We start from the raw sequence: 15,346 nt of genomic DNA, 5'->3' as shown, positions 1-15,346 counted from the left end.
TCCGCCCGTTTAGACTGTCCCTCGCCCCAAACTATCTGCCCCAACTGCCCCTGGGTCTCCGAGGATGTTTTCTGTCATGTTCTGTATTGTTCCCGCTTGAATTTATTGTAAATTGGCTTAAATCCAAAAAACTACTAAGAAATGTCCCGACTGCGAACTTTATTATTCGTGGCTAAAGATACTTTCAGATATGACAAGTATTTGCACTTTATTCGTTTTTTGTTGTCGAGCATTTTTTTCGTCGTATATAAAACTCGTCATATTGCTCGGCCACTTTGACTGTTAACTTTGACTGCCCCTAAAAGTGCCGAAAGAGACCGATGTATCGCCGATGTAGGGCTCTGGGAACGAGAGTTTCGTATTCCGAAGACAAAATGGCGTGCGAAGAGAGAGGTAACGGCCCTGCACCATTAAAACTGGTTGTTTTTGGTGGCACTGGACTAACGGGAAAGGAGGTAGTGAAGCAAGCACTGGAGAAAGGCTATTCTGTTACATCTGTCGTGCGATCACCCGAGAAAGCTGAAATACGGTACGACGCGCATTTTCAAGGTTGCACGCACCCCATAAATAAGTGTACGTGCAGCAAGATATGGCTGTAGTTGACGTAGTTCCTTCTACTTCAGTTACTTCTACGTCTCGCAATATCCAGTTCAAACAGTTGTTAGAGCTGAGTTTAAGGTCGCCTTGAAACAAATAACTTGTAAGATATGGGTGACTGGAGGGACTTTGGGGCGCAAATTGTGTTCTAATCATATATGAATCATTATAAATTTATATATGCGTCACGCAGAGATTGAAGTAGAATAAACTTTAGTGGGAGAGATCATTGGCAGGTCTGAAGAAGGATTTGATGCTGAGCATACGACGGAAAAATTTTTTTTCCAGATTTCAGCTGTACAATGGGCGTGTGCAGGCCATACATATATGGATGCTACGCTCCCGATATGCATGTTCAAATGTTGGTCTAACCAGTGATGTATTTGCATAAGCCTTGATTCATTTGAAGAAGCTTAGTGTCTTATTAGCGTTGTTGTTAAATGTATTAAAATTTTAATATGTGTGTTTTTTCTATTGAGTGTTTCAGTAATGATAATCCCAGGTATCGACTACTTCTAGGGCCTCATCTAACCATCAGTTTAACATGATATGATGATTACCAATGAGAATCTTGGATGTAACACAACACATAACACTTAGAGGAAAGAAAGTTAATTTGCCAGGTCTGAGACCAAGCTATAAGCTTGTCCAGGTCACTCGGTAGAAGGGGGGCGTAAGCGGGGTATGAATACCGCAAAACCGCACAGAAATACATATAAATACCGCACAGAATAACATGAGAAAACTGCAAACCCCATTGAAATTAGCCGAAAAATTCTAAATACTGCAAACCACTTGGTTTTGTAAAACCGCAATACCGCAACTTAAAATAAAAATCACCGCAAAACCGCACCAAAAATCGAGCAAAACCGCATCACTGCAAACCCTTACGCCGTAGAGTGATCTGGACAAGTTTGTACAAGGCAAGAACGTCTCTGTCATTGGTCAAAAAGAATTAAGGCTAAACTGCAGAGAAGACAATTAACATTTAAAATGCTCTGAATTCTATAGTCTTCCGCAAGTCAACTCTATGACAAAAAGTTAAAACAACTCAGATCAGTCAATAAGAATGATTGAACAAAAACATTAAGCACAGACAGAAGACTGGGATTCAGGCTTGTTGAACTAGAGTTGGGACATCTAAGGCTGTTTACATAGGTTGCATTCCTTTTGACTAATCGAAATCCGGATTTTGCCATCCAAAATTTGATTTTTTGTTCCATGAAGGACTAAACCAATCTTAGATTGCAATCTGAACGATCCACCTCTGCACTTGGGTCGTTCGGATTGGTATCTCAATCTGGTTTCAGATTTTTATTCCATTTAACAAAACTGCTTTTCAATTGCAAGATTGTGCTCATTCATTGATAAACACAGCGGGTCAAGTTTGGTTCTGGTAAAAGTTATTTACACTCCTTCTTTGTTCTATGCAGCTAAAGGATAAAATTTGTAGTATATTAAACTTAAGCTCCCCCGTAACTCTAAATCCACAAGGGAGTGAAAATGCTTGCATTTTCTCACAGTAAAACTATAGTGTCCATTGTGTGTGTGTATTTAGAACCTACTTCTCAGCACTTGAGAATTTTGTCAATCGTGTACTGAATTTTCTTGAATCAAATCCCGGATATTTTTTAGTTAACGAGTCCCAGTATGAACAACCACTACTAGTTAAAGAGCTATTTTTCTTTCCATTTCTCTACGAGAGGACGCTTAATTTAGCAGAAAGAAATAAAAAATGATGTGTTTAAATTGAGAAGAAGATCATAGCAGCAGGCAGCTACTGTATGGATCAATCTTATTTCAGATTTTTGTTCCGGCTAGCAGGAAAATCCAAACAATCTGGTTTGTCTAAACCTGAAAAAAGTTTGGCTAAAAGGAATGCAACCACATACTCAAATAGCTGTACCTGGACTTTCTTCCTTTGAGAGATTTCTGAGGAATAAACTGGTTAGCAGCTTTCAATAATTTTCCTCAAGTGTCTTAAGGGCTGGGTCAAAAGCTTGAAATTATGAAAAGTGCTCCTGTAATCCTGCCATATTTTTTTAGAATGGAAATACGTTATTTGTGACCCTCCACAGGAATTTGATGCTAAAGGTGAAAGCACGCGCACGACACGCTTGCATGACACGCTTAGCGTGCCGTAGATCACGGATATGCGCATATTAAATTGAAAAAACAAAGACGGACACACTTGCCTTTGTTTTGGCAAATTTAACACGCTAGACCTTTTGTTTTTTTGTAGCGTGCCATATGTCACCGTAAGTGTGCGAATTATAGCACGGTTAGCGTGCAATTTGGGTAAGACACGCTGAACACGCTTGATTACTAAAACCACTAAGATGATAAAAATGGCTTGGGTTTTCAGCGGATTTAATCAGCATTGATAACTGGTTGAAGTGAATCAAATATACCAATTGAGACTGTTTTGGAATTTGATAGTAACCGTGGCCATTTGAAAATCACGACTTAATGGTGGTCTAGCCTGGAATTAACGCAAGATCAGTGTAAACCAATTCCTCCGGCTGTCGGCGGTTGACCGGAATCGCAAAGACGCCTCCTATCGCATGTGAGGTACTGAAGTTATGTCGCCTGAAATTATAGTTATGCCACGGGAATATTTATTAGCAGTAATGCACAGAGAAATGAAGTTGAATAAATTAGTTTAATATATCTTTTAAGCCATGCTGAGACGAACGAAGGTAATTAAATCGTAGAAACAAAAACTGCCTAGAATTTTCTATAGGTTGAGGAAGGCTAAACATCTCTAGATGACTGTTCCATGCATGTACAATTTTCGAAGGTTATCTAATAAATTCCTTACGATTTTCTGAAGTTTAATTTTTTCCATTTCATTTCCCAGTTAAGCTATTTTTCGTAGAGAATTAAGGAATCCTAAAATTTTCGGATCCGAAAATACGATAAAATTCTCACTTTCCTAAAACCTTCAATTGGAAGCTAAATTTTTCGGGAAAATAATGCTGAGAAAGTGTCTTAAGTCCGAAACATCACTGTTTCTGAGAAAATTGCAAATGTGTTTTAAATTAAGGAAAGTTAAGATAACCTTTGCACAGCTTTGTCAGTAAACATTTCTGGAAAGAACTTTGATTTTGCAATGCTAATATAGTTCTACCCATAAATCCAGTAGGTCACACCGTTCACTGTTTATACTTTTCAAGCGACAAGGTTTTTTCAATCAGATACTATCGCTGCGATCGCTGAGGTATAACTTTTTCTTTCTCGATGGTTACCAAAAAAGGGTGCCGTTCATAATCATTTACGATTCCTTTTTGTAGAGGAAATTTATTTAGCTTATAGATAACACGCCTTGCGTGCTTTTGCGCACACTGAAAGCGTGTTGTGCTTTTTCGCACTGAGCTTTTGTTTGAAAACTTTAACACGCTCTTTTGTTCGACTTGCTCACGCTTAATTGTCTCAGGCGTGTCCTCTGAAACAAAAGAAATTGCTAATGAGGCAAGATTGCAAGCGTGCTAAAGCGTGTTAAAATAAATTCTTTTGTTTTAAAGTGAAAGCGTGTCGTGCGCGTGCTTTCACCTTTAGCATTAAAATCCTGTGGAGGGTCACATTTTACCTTCCATCTTTAGTTTGTAAACAGCCAAATGGCAGCTATGTCTAAATGTCTCAATGTTCAGATTATTTATTATAAGCTTGCTTGTAAAGGTAAACAAACCTTGGTGGATTTGTTGGTGGTGGAATCAATGTTGCATTTGACTACATTATGGTCAATCATTCCTTGTTCCAAAAAAGTGCCACTAACAGATCTCGGTGGGTGGTAAATACAAGATTTAAAATAGTTAATAACAATAATAATTATTTAATAATTGCCATTATGATGAGTTGACTAGCAAACTATTTTGCAGGATGTGAGATCTCTATGTTAATCCTTATCATCTATATTGTCTGCCTTTTAGGCATGCTAACTTGGAGGTAGTAAAAGGAGACGCCTGTGATGTTGAAAGTTTTGCCTCTGTGGTGAAGGGAAAAGATGCTGTGATGTCTTGTTTAGGTGTTGTTGCAAGTATTTTCAATCCAACAACTTTCTACTCAGAGTCCATGCATGCTATATTGGAAGGAATGAGAAGGTATGTAAAAAATATAGAGCCACTCATACAGGCTTCAATCATAATCATAATCATCATTTTCATCTTCCTCATTGTCAGCATAATTGGCTCAAGTTTTTCTCCTGTAATTACTGTCAAGCCAGGTTAAGCATACCCTCCAAGATTCCATTGATGAATTTTTTATTATTCAAAAGTTGAATCCGTTGGTGGTTTTAGATTTCAATTCATCTCCGCATTCTTTCATGTGTTATGAGCAGTGAATTCACATATGGTGTTATGAAATTTATACCAGCTCAGTTTCCTTGAATTTGATATACATCTGTAAATGTCTTGGGAGCAATTTTATCTATTCAAAGATTTTCAATTTGAACAAATACAGATAAGTTATCACAAAAAATGCACTGCTCATTGTGTTTGTAGGAATGCAGATTTGAATTTGATACTGGTTGCAACACAGACTAACAGATTAATTTTTTTTTCAAATAATCAATTCATTGATGGAATCTACGAGGGCACGCTTGACCTGGCTTGATTGTAATACTCAGCTTTCCATTAATTGTTTCAGTTTCGCAGATATGTTGTCATCCCAGATTCAAGTGCCTGACATGAGGGTTATCTTCTACATACCAGCTGGTGGCCACAGGCCAGCTACTTTTAAGCAGCCCACACAAGATCACCTCTTCCCTGATGTGTTGCTTGTGGCCACCAGCACCCGCATCTGAATTAAGGGAGTTTGTCTGTCTTTGGCACAGACACAATTTTTAATATTACTTTTTTTATAATTTGCAATACAGTCAAACCTCTATTAACCCTTCAAGCCTCAATATCCACATACAAATTCTCCAAACTGATCTCCATACATTTCCTTTAAGAATTAGTTGAGAGAATTTAATAAAACATCAAGGCATTTACTCTTTCGTGATCATTTTTTATATTCTCACAACCTTATCTCTTGGCAATGTATAGACATTGTTAGGAGAAAATTGCTGTTGGTCACTATTGGGACTTAAAGGGTTAAGCAGTCACCCTCGGGAATTAGCTTAATAGAGGTTGACCGTTTAACAGAGGTTCTCTCAAGCCCATAATAGGGACAAGAACATCGCTTAAAAAGTGAACTTGCATTTTTTCAGTCTTAATAGCGATTATTCCTACCCACATACTTTGTCAGTTGTAGACGAACCCTCCCAAAGCTGAATTTCAAGGGACCATAGCCAAGCTCAGAAAGAGAAATAAAATTTTGTCGTTGCTTGTCCTCCATAAAATGTGAAATTAGGCATTTTCACATTGTAGTCGTGCAAAAATGGGAAAGAAATGTGCAAAAAAGTGTGATGCACGTGCGAAGTTGTTGTTTTGCCTATGAAACCTATTGTTTTTTTGACATTCTCGTTGTTGTCCGCATCGTTGGATCTTAAAGTCCCTAATATGAATTTTAGGCTGGGACATACTTGGAGCAAAAGATATCTCAGTTTACCTGTTTAACACTTGTAAAATATGTATTTATAGATTTACAGGGTTCGCACAGTCTTGAAAAGTCCTTGAATTTTAGGGGGAGTCCTTGAAAGGTCCTTGAATCCTATTTTTACTTGAAAAGTCCTTAAATTTCTACCCAAGTCCTTGAAAAGTCCTTGAATTTTCTTCTACTTTGAACGTAGTGACCTGGAAAGTGTTTTTTGATGTTTTTTGGTTGTCCAAGACAGGATATGAATCATAGCTCAGAGAATTTAAAGGTTACTTACAGAAAGTGCTCAATGTTTTATGCAATAATTAACTATCAAGTTAAGACAACTGAACTGAAAGAGAAGAGAAGTTGGTGAAACAAACAGTTCAAGGCTTAAAGCCTTATTAGAATAGACTGGGAATGTGCATTTTTGTAGAATCTGTAAAATTATATTTCTTGTAGGTGGTCCTTGAAAATCTAATGTTGTCCTTGAAAAATGGTTGCAATTTATTGTATGAACCCTGTAGAAGAATATCATACTTACTGCTTATCAGAATTGTTTTACTTTATCAGTAAAATGTATGATTCAGGCCACAGGGATTTAGCCTGTGACCATTTGTATTTGTTTCTTTTAATTAGTATTTTTTTAAATATTTGTTATTAGACATTTTTTAAGTTAACATTTGTTGATAAAAAATAATCTGCTAGGGGCATACATGTACATGTATGAACGCTATGGTGAAAGATCCAGTGATTCAGCAAACTGCGATATGTTTTGGGATTAGTTTCTTGCTGAACAAATCCCAGTTTCTGAAAGAGCTGGATGCTTTGCTGGCGAAGAGTTCAAATGTTCTCGCCTTTTTGATCTGGTGACATTTTTTCCGCTTGTAAATAATGCTGTGGTAATTTTTTTGTAGCATTTTTTACCTCTATCCAATATTTATCTCTTGTACACATGGACCGTGAAGAGGCCAAGTTTTTTGGGGGTTTCTATAAATGTCTATTCTTTTTTAATGGAACTTTACCTTGGAATATTAGGAAAGCTATTTGAGAGTTGCATGACGACTTCAACACGATCGATTATAACTATATTATAGGAGCATTTTGTGTATGGTAAGGCACTAAGTAATGACTTCAGCACAGAATTGACCTAAAACAGCAAGATCCTCGAGACATAGAAAAAGCTAAAACGTTTGTGCTGGTCTCTAATATGACAGGTGTGGCATGAAACGGTTGGTTACAATGACAGCATGGTGTACCCAACCAGGGCCAAACAATAGGTGGCTGGTTGACTGGTTCATTAATCCTGTGTTGCTTAATGGCATGATCAAAGACATGGGTACCATGGAGAGAATGTTAGAGCAAACGGAACCTGAATCGTTGGACTACACCATAGTCAGACCATGCGGATTGTTCAGTGGTAAGCTTGTATTTTCTGAAAATTCACTGAATATTAATGAATAGTAAACAAAGGAAATTACTACCATGTGCGTGGTTCGGAAGTGCCGCAAATCACAGCTCCCCTAACGGAATGGCGTGAGCCATTTGATATTCCATCCACAATTTGCAGTCTTCCCATGTAATTGTGGTACGTACGTTACCATAAAATATTGTGGACTCATCACTTGGAATTTAGTTAGCATAATATAGGTAATACTATAATGATAATAGTTTATAGTCAGGACACGGTACTGATCAATTGACTAGAGTGGATTCTAGTTGTTGACGACTTGAGTCTAGTGGAGTATTGAGTATTGTAGAGTATTGTTGGTTGACTTCTTTTTTTTATCTCTTTTTTAAAAAAAGCCAAAGTATACCTTTTTTCAACAATCGAAAAAAGTGTCCAGGTTTCAATTCTAACGGTCTGGTGAGAACCGGGATGACTTTCTTGAAGATTTTGACCCAACTTACTTTGCTCATGGTGTTGGCCATCTCCGGGTTCCTTTAACTCGCACGATATGAATGCGGACCTGTTTTGAGTAGTCCACGACGTTTTTTCCCTCTCCGCTAAGATGTCAGAGAAAAGGGAGCGAGAAAGACAGTAGAAACCAACTGTCATACAAAGAAAAGGTGATAGAACGAACAATAGCGGAATCTCGCGTGATACTTTAGACTTCCAACTAATAAAGTCGGCGGACGCTCTTTAGGAGTGGAACGACATTGAGGGCGACTGCAATGTATAAGTCGTGCTGAACAAAATTAGAAGGCACTTAGACTTCTAGAAGAAAACCGTGGTCTGCGTGTTCTATGGTCTATTTCTTTTTTGCGATAGCACTGACAGTTTTAACAAAAATTTCCGGCTAAATTTATTGGAAAATCGCGTGCGTGCGACGGAGAATACCATCGTGTCATGTCCATGCTCTATACTCGCATGGACAATGGCTCTCAATCAATCAGTGCCCGGGAAATCGCTCAGTTATTGTAAAATGCTGTTTTCTTTTGCAGTAGAAAAGTATGAATAAATTAGAAAATTACACATGAAATAACTTTTCGTGCCTTTTACTGAAAACTAATTGTTCGAAGGAGCAATTATTGCCAAGAAATGTCTAAAGCTCGAGAAAGGCTTAAACATTTGCAGATAACATTCCCATTTGTCGAAGATATTCGGAGTTTTTCTACCATCTTACCTACGATTTTCTGAGGATGTGTTTTTCACATTTTATCACCAATATATGATGATTACGTATTGCTAAAAAAGGTCTCCTGAAAATTTCGGTGTAATGGCAAAAACGTCCCTTAAAATTTTCCGATGAAAGTACGGTTACTCCATGTTCTCGAACTTTCGACCAGACCCATCAGGGAAGCTATCATTTTCGGATGAGACGAAAAAGCCACCCAACACTTTCGAAGCGACCAAAGTTCCCCCATGCATCCAAGCAGATAAAAATTTATTTAGGGCAGTAACCAAACAGCCTTCTTAATCATTGAGAAAACCATTTGACACAAGTGTGACGTACAATACAACCTCGATAACTCGAACTCCCCGCTAAGTCGAACTGAGGTCTGTTTCCCTTGGCTTGCACCCCCCTTTGGGTCATTTTTACTTGGTTAAGTGGAACTCGGATAGGTCGAATTCCCCGCTAATTGGAACTAAATTTCCCTTGCCTAGACCAAAAATTCACTGAAACTTCTCGATAACTCGAATTCTTTTAAACCCCACTCGGATGCCATCCCACCAGCTCTCATTGTTGTATAATTGGTAAAAACACAAAAACTAACCCTCCTGCAATTTGCTGTTAATTGGTGCAACGAACAGATCACGTTTTATGGTAAAGATGCATAATCATGCCGTTTTTGATGAAATAAGTAAATTTGCACTGTACTATACTCACGGAACTGCTGAAAATCAGTAACTATCCGGCAATTATAAGTCGCAAATTGAATATTTAATCGATTCCGATAACTCGAACCACCGCTAACTCGAACTGTTTGTCGTTTCCCAGAGTTCGTGTTACCGGGGTTCTGCTGTATTTGGAAACAGTAGCTCGCGAACCCTGATTTAATTTCATTTCATTGGTGATCTTGAAACAATCCGTGCGAGAAGAAGGTATTGAAATATAATTTTAGCATCCTTTGACCGGAAAACGGAATAAGCCACTTGACATTGCCAAGTTATCTCTAATATCAACAAGCGGTTTTAAATCTGATAGTGCTATAATACTGAGAATCTTTTTAAAAGGAGACATTTTGTCTTTGTTGACTAGTTTTTGAGTGATATTAACAGGAAAGAGTAGATGCTGATAAATAAATGGGCTTCAGGTGTTAAAGAGGCAAGATCGCTCTATTGAGGCAATTCTGGTACGCACTTACCAATCAGATATCAGAATTGAGGGTCTCAATATATAGGGCGAAGGCATTTATGGTTTTAACGGCAGGAGCTTATGTTAACGATGAAAATATCGGTTTCTTTTTACCGTTTCTTTGCTCATTTGTAAAAAAAAATTGTGCTTTAGGAGTTTTTGTATCAATTTCCATTGTTGCAAAACACATCTTTCAGGACTTTCCCGAATTAAAAGGAAAAGGCTGAGATGTTTGGCCGTTTTATGGCTAACAGTCAACCCCAGGAGCCTCACCCCCCATGGAGACCCTCAAACCGTTGAACAACACAAATTACAGAAAAGCACGAAAAGAAGCGGGCATGAGCAGAACTGAAGAGGATTAAAATGGATTGCACTCAGGTTAACTTGAAAAACAGCGGTCCGCTTCTGTTAAGTTTGTCACTATTTGGGAGAAGGTGTGGCCTAAAATGCTCGGGAATCATAATAGCTCTTCTGTGGTCATGATGTTTTCGCTAAAAAGTATTTCGTCAACCGATTTGTAATTTTAAGCTTGTTTAACTAGGAATATATAAGCATAAAATATAGCCAACCCTTCGTGGCCGAGCTCGTTTTTAATCCTTTCAGTCAGCTCCCAGAGTGTCTTGTGATGTATTTTTAACTTATGAGGCTGTGAACGAAATGCTTTCATTGGTTTAACCGTTCAAATAAAACCTCTTTGCTAAAACTTTCTCGTAGTTCTGCTTGTTTTTTTCAAAGAACATTTAAAAAAAAAAAAATTGAAATTCATGTTATCGAATACTTGTGAGAGTGAAGAGGTTCCGATGTGCGATAGCATAAGTAGAGAGGAACTCTTCCAGAGCAACAAAAACCTAAAAAGGTCACTATATGCAAAATCAAATAGACACTAACATAGGTCTAACCGTATTTTTTAGGCGAACGGACAGGGAATTACAAAGTCGAAGAAGGACAGTGCAACACTGGAACCAAGTATTTCATTACACGCGCTGATGTTGCAGAATTTATGCTTAAGACTTTGGAGAGTAATGAGTTTAACAGAAAAGGTTTTGCCGTGGCTGGATTATGAGTGTTAGAAGTGGTTACATCCGTGCTAAATTAAGAAAATCCCGAAATCAACAGATATTATCGCGAAAAGCCGAATGTCTAAACCATGCAATCCACGTTTTCGCACGATTTTTAACCCGTAGTGGTAAAGTAAGTAGGTAGATATTGATGCTTTGTTTCTGTTAGCTTCGGAATTCTTTCAATAACAGGGTAGAACATTAGATGGTGTATATCGAGATTCGCTCAGAGGTGTGATAAAAGTTTAGATGGTTAAAGGAAGTTCTAAGACCCACACTTGAAACAAGGACCATATTGAAAAAGTATTTTAGAAAATTCAAAATTAAAATCTGCTAAAGATAACCTGTGAAATCTGAGTAGTTTAATGCCCAAATCCGTTGATCAATAAAACTCTCTTTAAGAGATCAGGATATGAAGGATCTCTGTTGAGGTATAGTTATGTATTTCTTTAAGACGCACGTAAGATAGATGAGTTACATAAACGAGATAAACATATCTGCTGAAGCAGTGCCCTCAGTTTTCTAAACAGTGTGCAAACCAAGTCATTTGACTAGTGAGACTAAACTAGGTCGTGGAGGCAACAGTTTTTAAAAGAAAATCTTAAAGCTTGTCGCAGATCAATATTGCATTTCACCGATACAGGCCTGCAAGACAGTCCATAGTAACGTTGAAAAGTAAAAGTATAACAGTACCCTTTGTCAATAATTCAAATTCATTCATAGAATATGTTTTGTCGGGGTGTAGAAAACTTGAGGCGAGGTTCGGCTGCATCTTTCGGAGAGCTATTAAAGTAGTTAGAGTGTATCGTATTGAGGGCGTGGCTTTTGTTTCATTTTCCGCTGCTAGGTTATACTTATGAGTCTTAAAACGATTGCTTATCTTTCAGGATTCCAGAAATGTAAGGGCTAGCTCGTACTCCAGATTGAAATCATCTGTCGAAATAAATGGCAAAATTCGGGGAATAGTAAGCACAGCGCATTTGGGAAATTTAATGTTGGTTTTGTTAGTGCCGAGTAAGTGGTCCTCGTTTCTTTTCTTAATATTTTCCTATGGATTGGTTTTACCAAGCGGCTCTTGTGAAAGCAGATACATTGCAAGACGATGTACAGAGACAAGAAAGTACTGGGCGGCAGTTTTAGTGCCAACGTTACAAAATCTAATGCAAGTCACGTCCTTGTGAATGGTCACAAGTTAAGCACAATCCCAGCCTTTGAATCTAACCTAAAATAAACTGTACCACTGTAGAAGCTAATTAGCTCTTCACTTCAGGATTTCCTGACAGACTTAAATGTTAAAACCATCTTTTACAGCGTGATAAAAATGGCAGCAGTAGAAGAATTGCTCGGCGCCATTCCCTTACTTGAATGGTCTTAAGGCAGGCTGTTAATTTACAACCATATTTCGACTTAGCTAGAAACGATCATTTGCTGTCAGTAGCAATATACAAGCTGTGCCTTGTTGTGATTTTTAAAGTAGTTGAAAATGGTAGTAGAAGTAAGAATATAGTCAATTGGGCAATTCAATTGAATAACTAGTTATTATATGTGACCAGGTCAACTATACTTCCGTGAATGGATAAGACTCGACGTTTTCTGTGGGTTACCTTGAACCTTTGACCACGAGATAATTACGCTTAAGAGTTAAAAGAAAAAACCTCGCTCACGAAAGAGAAAGAAATGGGATTACTGTATAAACCCGGTGCGTGTGAATGTGTGTGTCTCGGGGGGGAGAGGCTCAACAAAGTTTATACGGAGTAGCTCCACCCCGAGGTGGTCCAACCGCTTACCCTTTCATATACCGTTTTTCACAGTAAAAGTACCCCTTTCGGTTTATTTTTATAGACAAATGGTACCCCTTTCTTTGCCCTTTCACATACGTACTGTATCATACGCTGCATACTTTACTGTCGTAAACTCACCGTCTTTTAATTATGACTAAACCAGGAAGTTTTCTTGTCTCTTTCACAACCATAAGAGGCGTCTGTTGGCTCTTTTAGGTCATTTTCACAGACCGAAATGACAGCCTTCCCTACCCTTTCCAGGGCTTTCGTTAAGGACCGGGGGCCAGGGATCTCCCCCGGCTATTATGAACGTGATCCCCTGCTACTTTTGTAGGAAAATAGAAGAAAAATAGAACCAAACAAAATCCCTAGCTGTTTGATTCCCCACCTACTTGTATAATTTACTCGGCAGCTTGAAACTTTTATGACAGCCTTGCTGGCTGTCATATTCTTCAACCAGTGAATCTAGATGGCACAGCTGTCCGACAAATTATTTCATAGCCGATAAACTAATCTCAAATTCAAATGTTGTAAAAATACGGTAGAATAAAAATCCCTGCTGGCGAGGTTTGATTTGAACCATTGCTTTTTCGCCTGGATTTAGAGCCCAACGTCTGTGGGGATGAACTTGGGCAAGGCTGTGTACTTGGATTGCAGACTATGATAGTCGTTTACGTAGTGCAAATGTATATTCGCCGTGCAATCGTTATTTCTAGGGTAATTCGTCTCTTATTCATTTTTTTCTATTAATTTAAGAGTGCCTGGGGAATAATCCCTTGAAAGCTAGGCGTTATCCAGCTACAGTCGAGTAGCACATTTCCAACGAGTTGGACAACTCTTAATTATGTACAGGACAGGTAGACCTTCCTACATCTCCTTCCTCTGTAATACGGACACTTGGCTCTGTCTCAGTTTTGTTGCGTGGATGACGCACGTGTGAAAGACACGCGAAAATAGTCTTGACGGATTTAATCTTCCTCGATACCTAAACAAAAGCTTGATGGACTTCTATATTATTCACTGCCTGCTCTTGTACCCTACAAGTTGGACTTCGCCCTGTAGGAAAACGGATGCGAGAATTGTTTCCGAGTTCCCCTGTTTAATGTACCTATTTATGCTTTGTGGCAAAGTGACACATAAGTAAAAATAAAAAAACTCTCTAACATGACTTCTTTGCAATGGGCCTGTCTCCTTTACAAGTCCGACAAGTGGCACGCACATCCGGTGTAGATATACGGAACAAAAGGGTGCGGTTTTTGCAATTTTCTTGGTTGTGGGCTGTTTGAGCACGTTAGTCTTAACACGGGTCTTTATGTACGGGTCAAATATAAACTGGATATCAATGCTGGTCTAAATCTTTTCTGGATCCACTCTAAAAACTTTATAATAAAGACAAAGGTTGAAAAGTATCAACAAGGGAATGACTTACCTTTGTCTAAAATGGGTGTGGCGTTTTAGACGATTTCAACCAAAATCGAATAAAAATAGCCTAGGTGAATCTCATTTAACCCAACACTTCTTAAACTGTTTTCGTTGACCACATGGCCTGTTCCGGATCTTAAAATTAGCTGACGGGAAGTGTGATTGTAATCCATGTATATATTCACTCTAAATTCCAGGGGTCATTGCGTGTCTCCGTGACTTACAAGAAGAGACTAATCATGTAAACAAAACTAAATAATATCGCAAGAACGAGTTCCATAATTTGATTTGTCTATTGGATTTTGGTCTGTTTAAAAGGCTACGGAGAGGCCCTATAGACTCTCAAACAATAATAAGCTTACAGTATCGGAATACGTATACTGCTAAGGTACTCCTTTAAACTGCTGAGAATACGTTTGAAAAACAACTATTGTTATTCAAAAGATGTTAACTCTTGTAGTTTACTTCTGCTAAAACAACTTTCTCATCAACATTTAATACGTGATTTCTTCAACTTTCTAATGCAGCGGAAAGCCTAATGTTGCATTTCATGAAGCAAATTTAGTTAAGTAAAAAGTGATGCAATTCCTAAGCTTTCACGTCCGGCTTATGCAATCACTGGATGAATGAAAGCATAAATGTCATAATGTTTTAATCTTTTCCTTTGTTTACTTCTAATTATCACTCGTGTAAAACCTCCGTAATACCGATAAATGGATTTTCTGTCTTCACGGCAAAATTCAGTCATTGTTCGGTGGGAAGATAGATTTTTTTTTGCATGAGAAATTCAGTCACTGAACGTTTCACTCCAGCTTTAGGTGAATTCGAAACGTGGAATCTAGGAAGTTTTGATTTTGGCCTTGGGAGTTCCCTTAAAGGCCAAGGGGTTAAACCAATCTTTAGCAAAACCAAGATAAGCCTTTTGAGTTTGCTTTGGTCAGATTTTTGGTGCGCTTGTTTGTGTATCGCACACTTTATAAGAATGCCTTAACAATATAGTCACGTTTAAATTCCTATCATGTTTCTTTTACTAATCTTTATCCGGCCAATTTTGATACCGTCGGAATAAACATGCAAGAAAACTTTATGAGACTTGGTTATCTCTTGAGGTGTTTTCTGGAACTTGCTCTGATCAGCGCTCGAGACTGGAAAGGAAATGTGCTTGATCTTG

At 38.2% G+C, this 15,346-nt stretch overlaps 1 protein-coding gene across 2 annotated transcripts; it reads left to right on the top strand.

Moving 5' to 3' along the window:
• Positions 1-336: 336 nt before the first annotated feature.
• LOC140953968 (flavin reductase (NADPH)-like) lies at positions 337-12,702 on the top strand. Of its 2 annotated transcripts, none has more exons than XM_073403365.1 (4): positions 337-529; positions 4,527-4,697; positions 7,332-7,534; positions 11,860-12,702. In XM_073403365.1, exons 1-4 carry the CDS (start codon positions 375-377, stop codon positions 11,880-11,882), a joined length of 552 nt encoding a protein of 183 aa, XP_073259466.1. In that variant the 5' UTR covers positions 337-374; the 3' UTR covers positions 11,883-12,702. The 2 variants fall into 2 exon arrangements, with proteins under 2 accessions (XP_073259466.1, XP_073259456.1); XM_073403355.1 differs by lacking the exon at positions 11,860-12,702 and adding an exon at positions 10,826-11,324 and having other exon boundaries at positions 338-529.
• Positions 12,703-15,346: the final 2,644 nt, after the last annotated feature.

Source organism: Porites lutea, chromosome 1 (assembly GCF_958299795.1).
Source record: "Porites lutea chromosome 1, jaPorLute2.1, whole genome shotgun sequence".
In the NCBI taxonomy this organism is placed as follows: Eukaryota; Metazoa; Cnidaria; class Anthozoa; order Scleractinia; family Poritidae; genus Porites; species Porites lutea.
The sequence above is the reverse complement of the archived record's forward strand: the minus strand, read 5'-3'. Positions and strand labels throughout refer to the sequence as shown.

Excerpts from the sequence above, each read along its gene's own strand:
- LOC140953968 (XM_073403355.1), top strand. The coding sequence starts at position 375 with ATGGCGTGCGAAGAGAGAGGTAACGGCCCTGCACCATTAAAACTGGTT. Across the intron at positions 530-4,526 it reads CCCGAGAAAGCTGAAATACG|GCATGCTAACTTGGAGGTAG; the intron begins GTACGACGCGCA and ends TCTGCCTTTTAG. Across the intron at positions 4,698-7,331 it reads ATATTGGAAGGAATGAGAAG|GTGTGGCATGAAACGGTTGG; the intron begins GTATGTAAAAAA and ends CTAATATGACAG.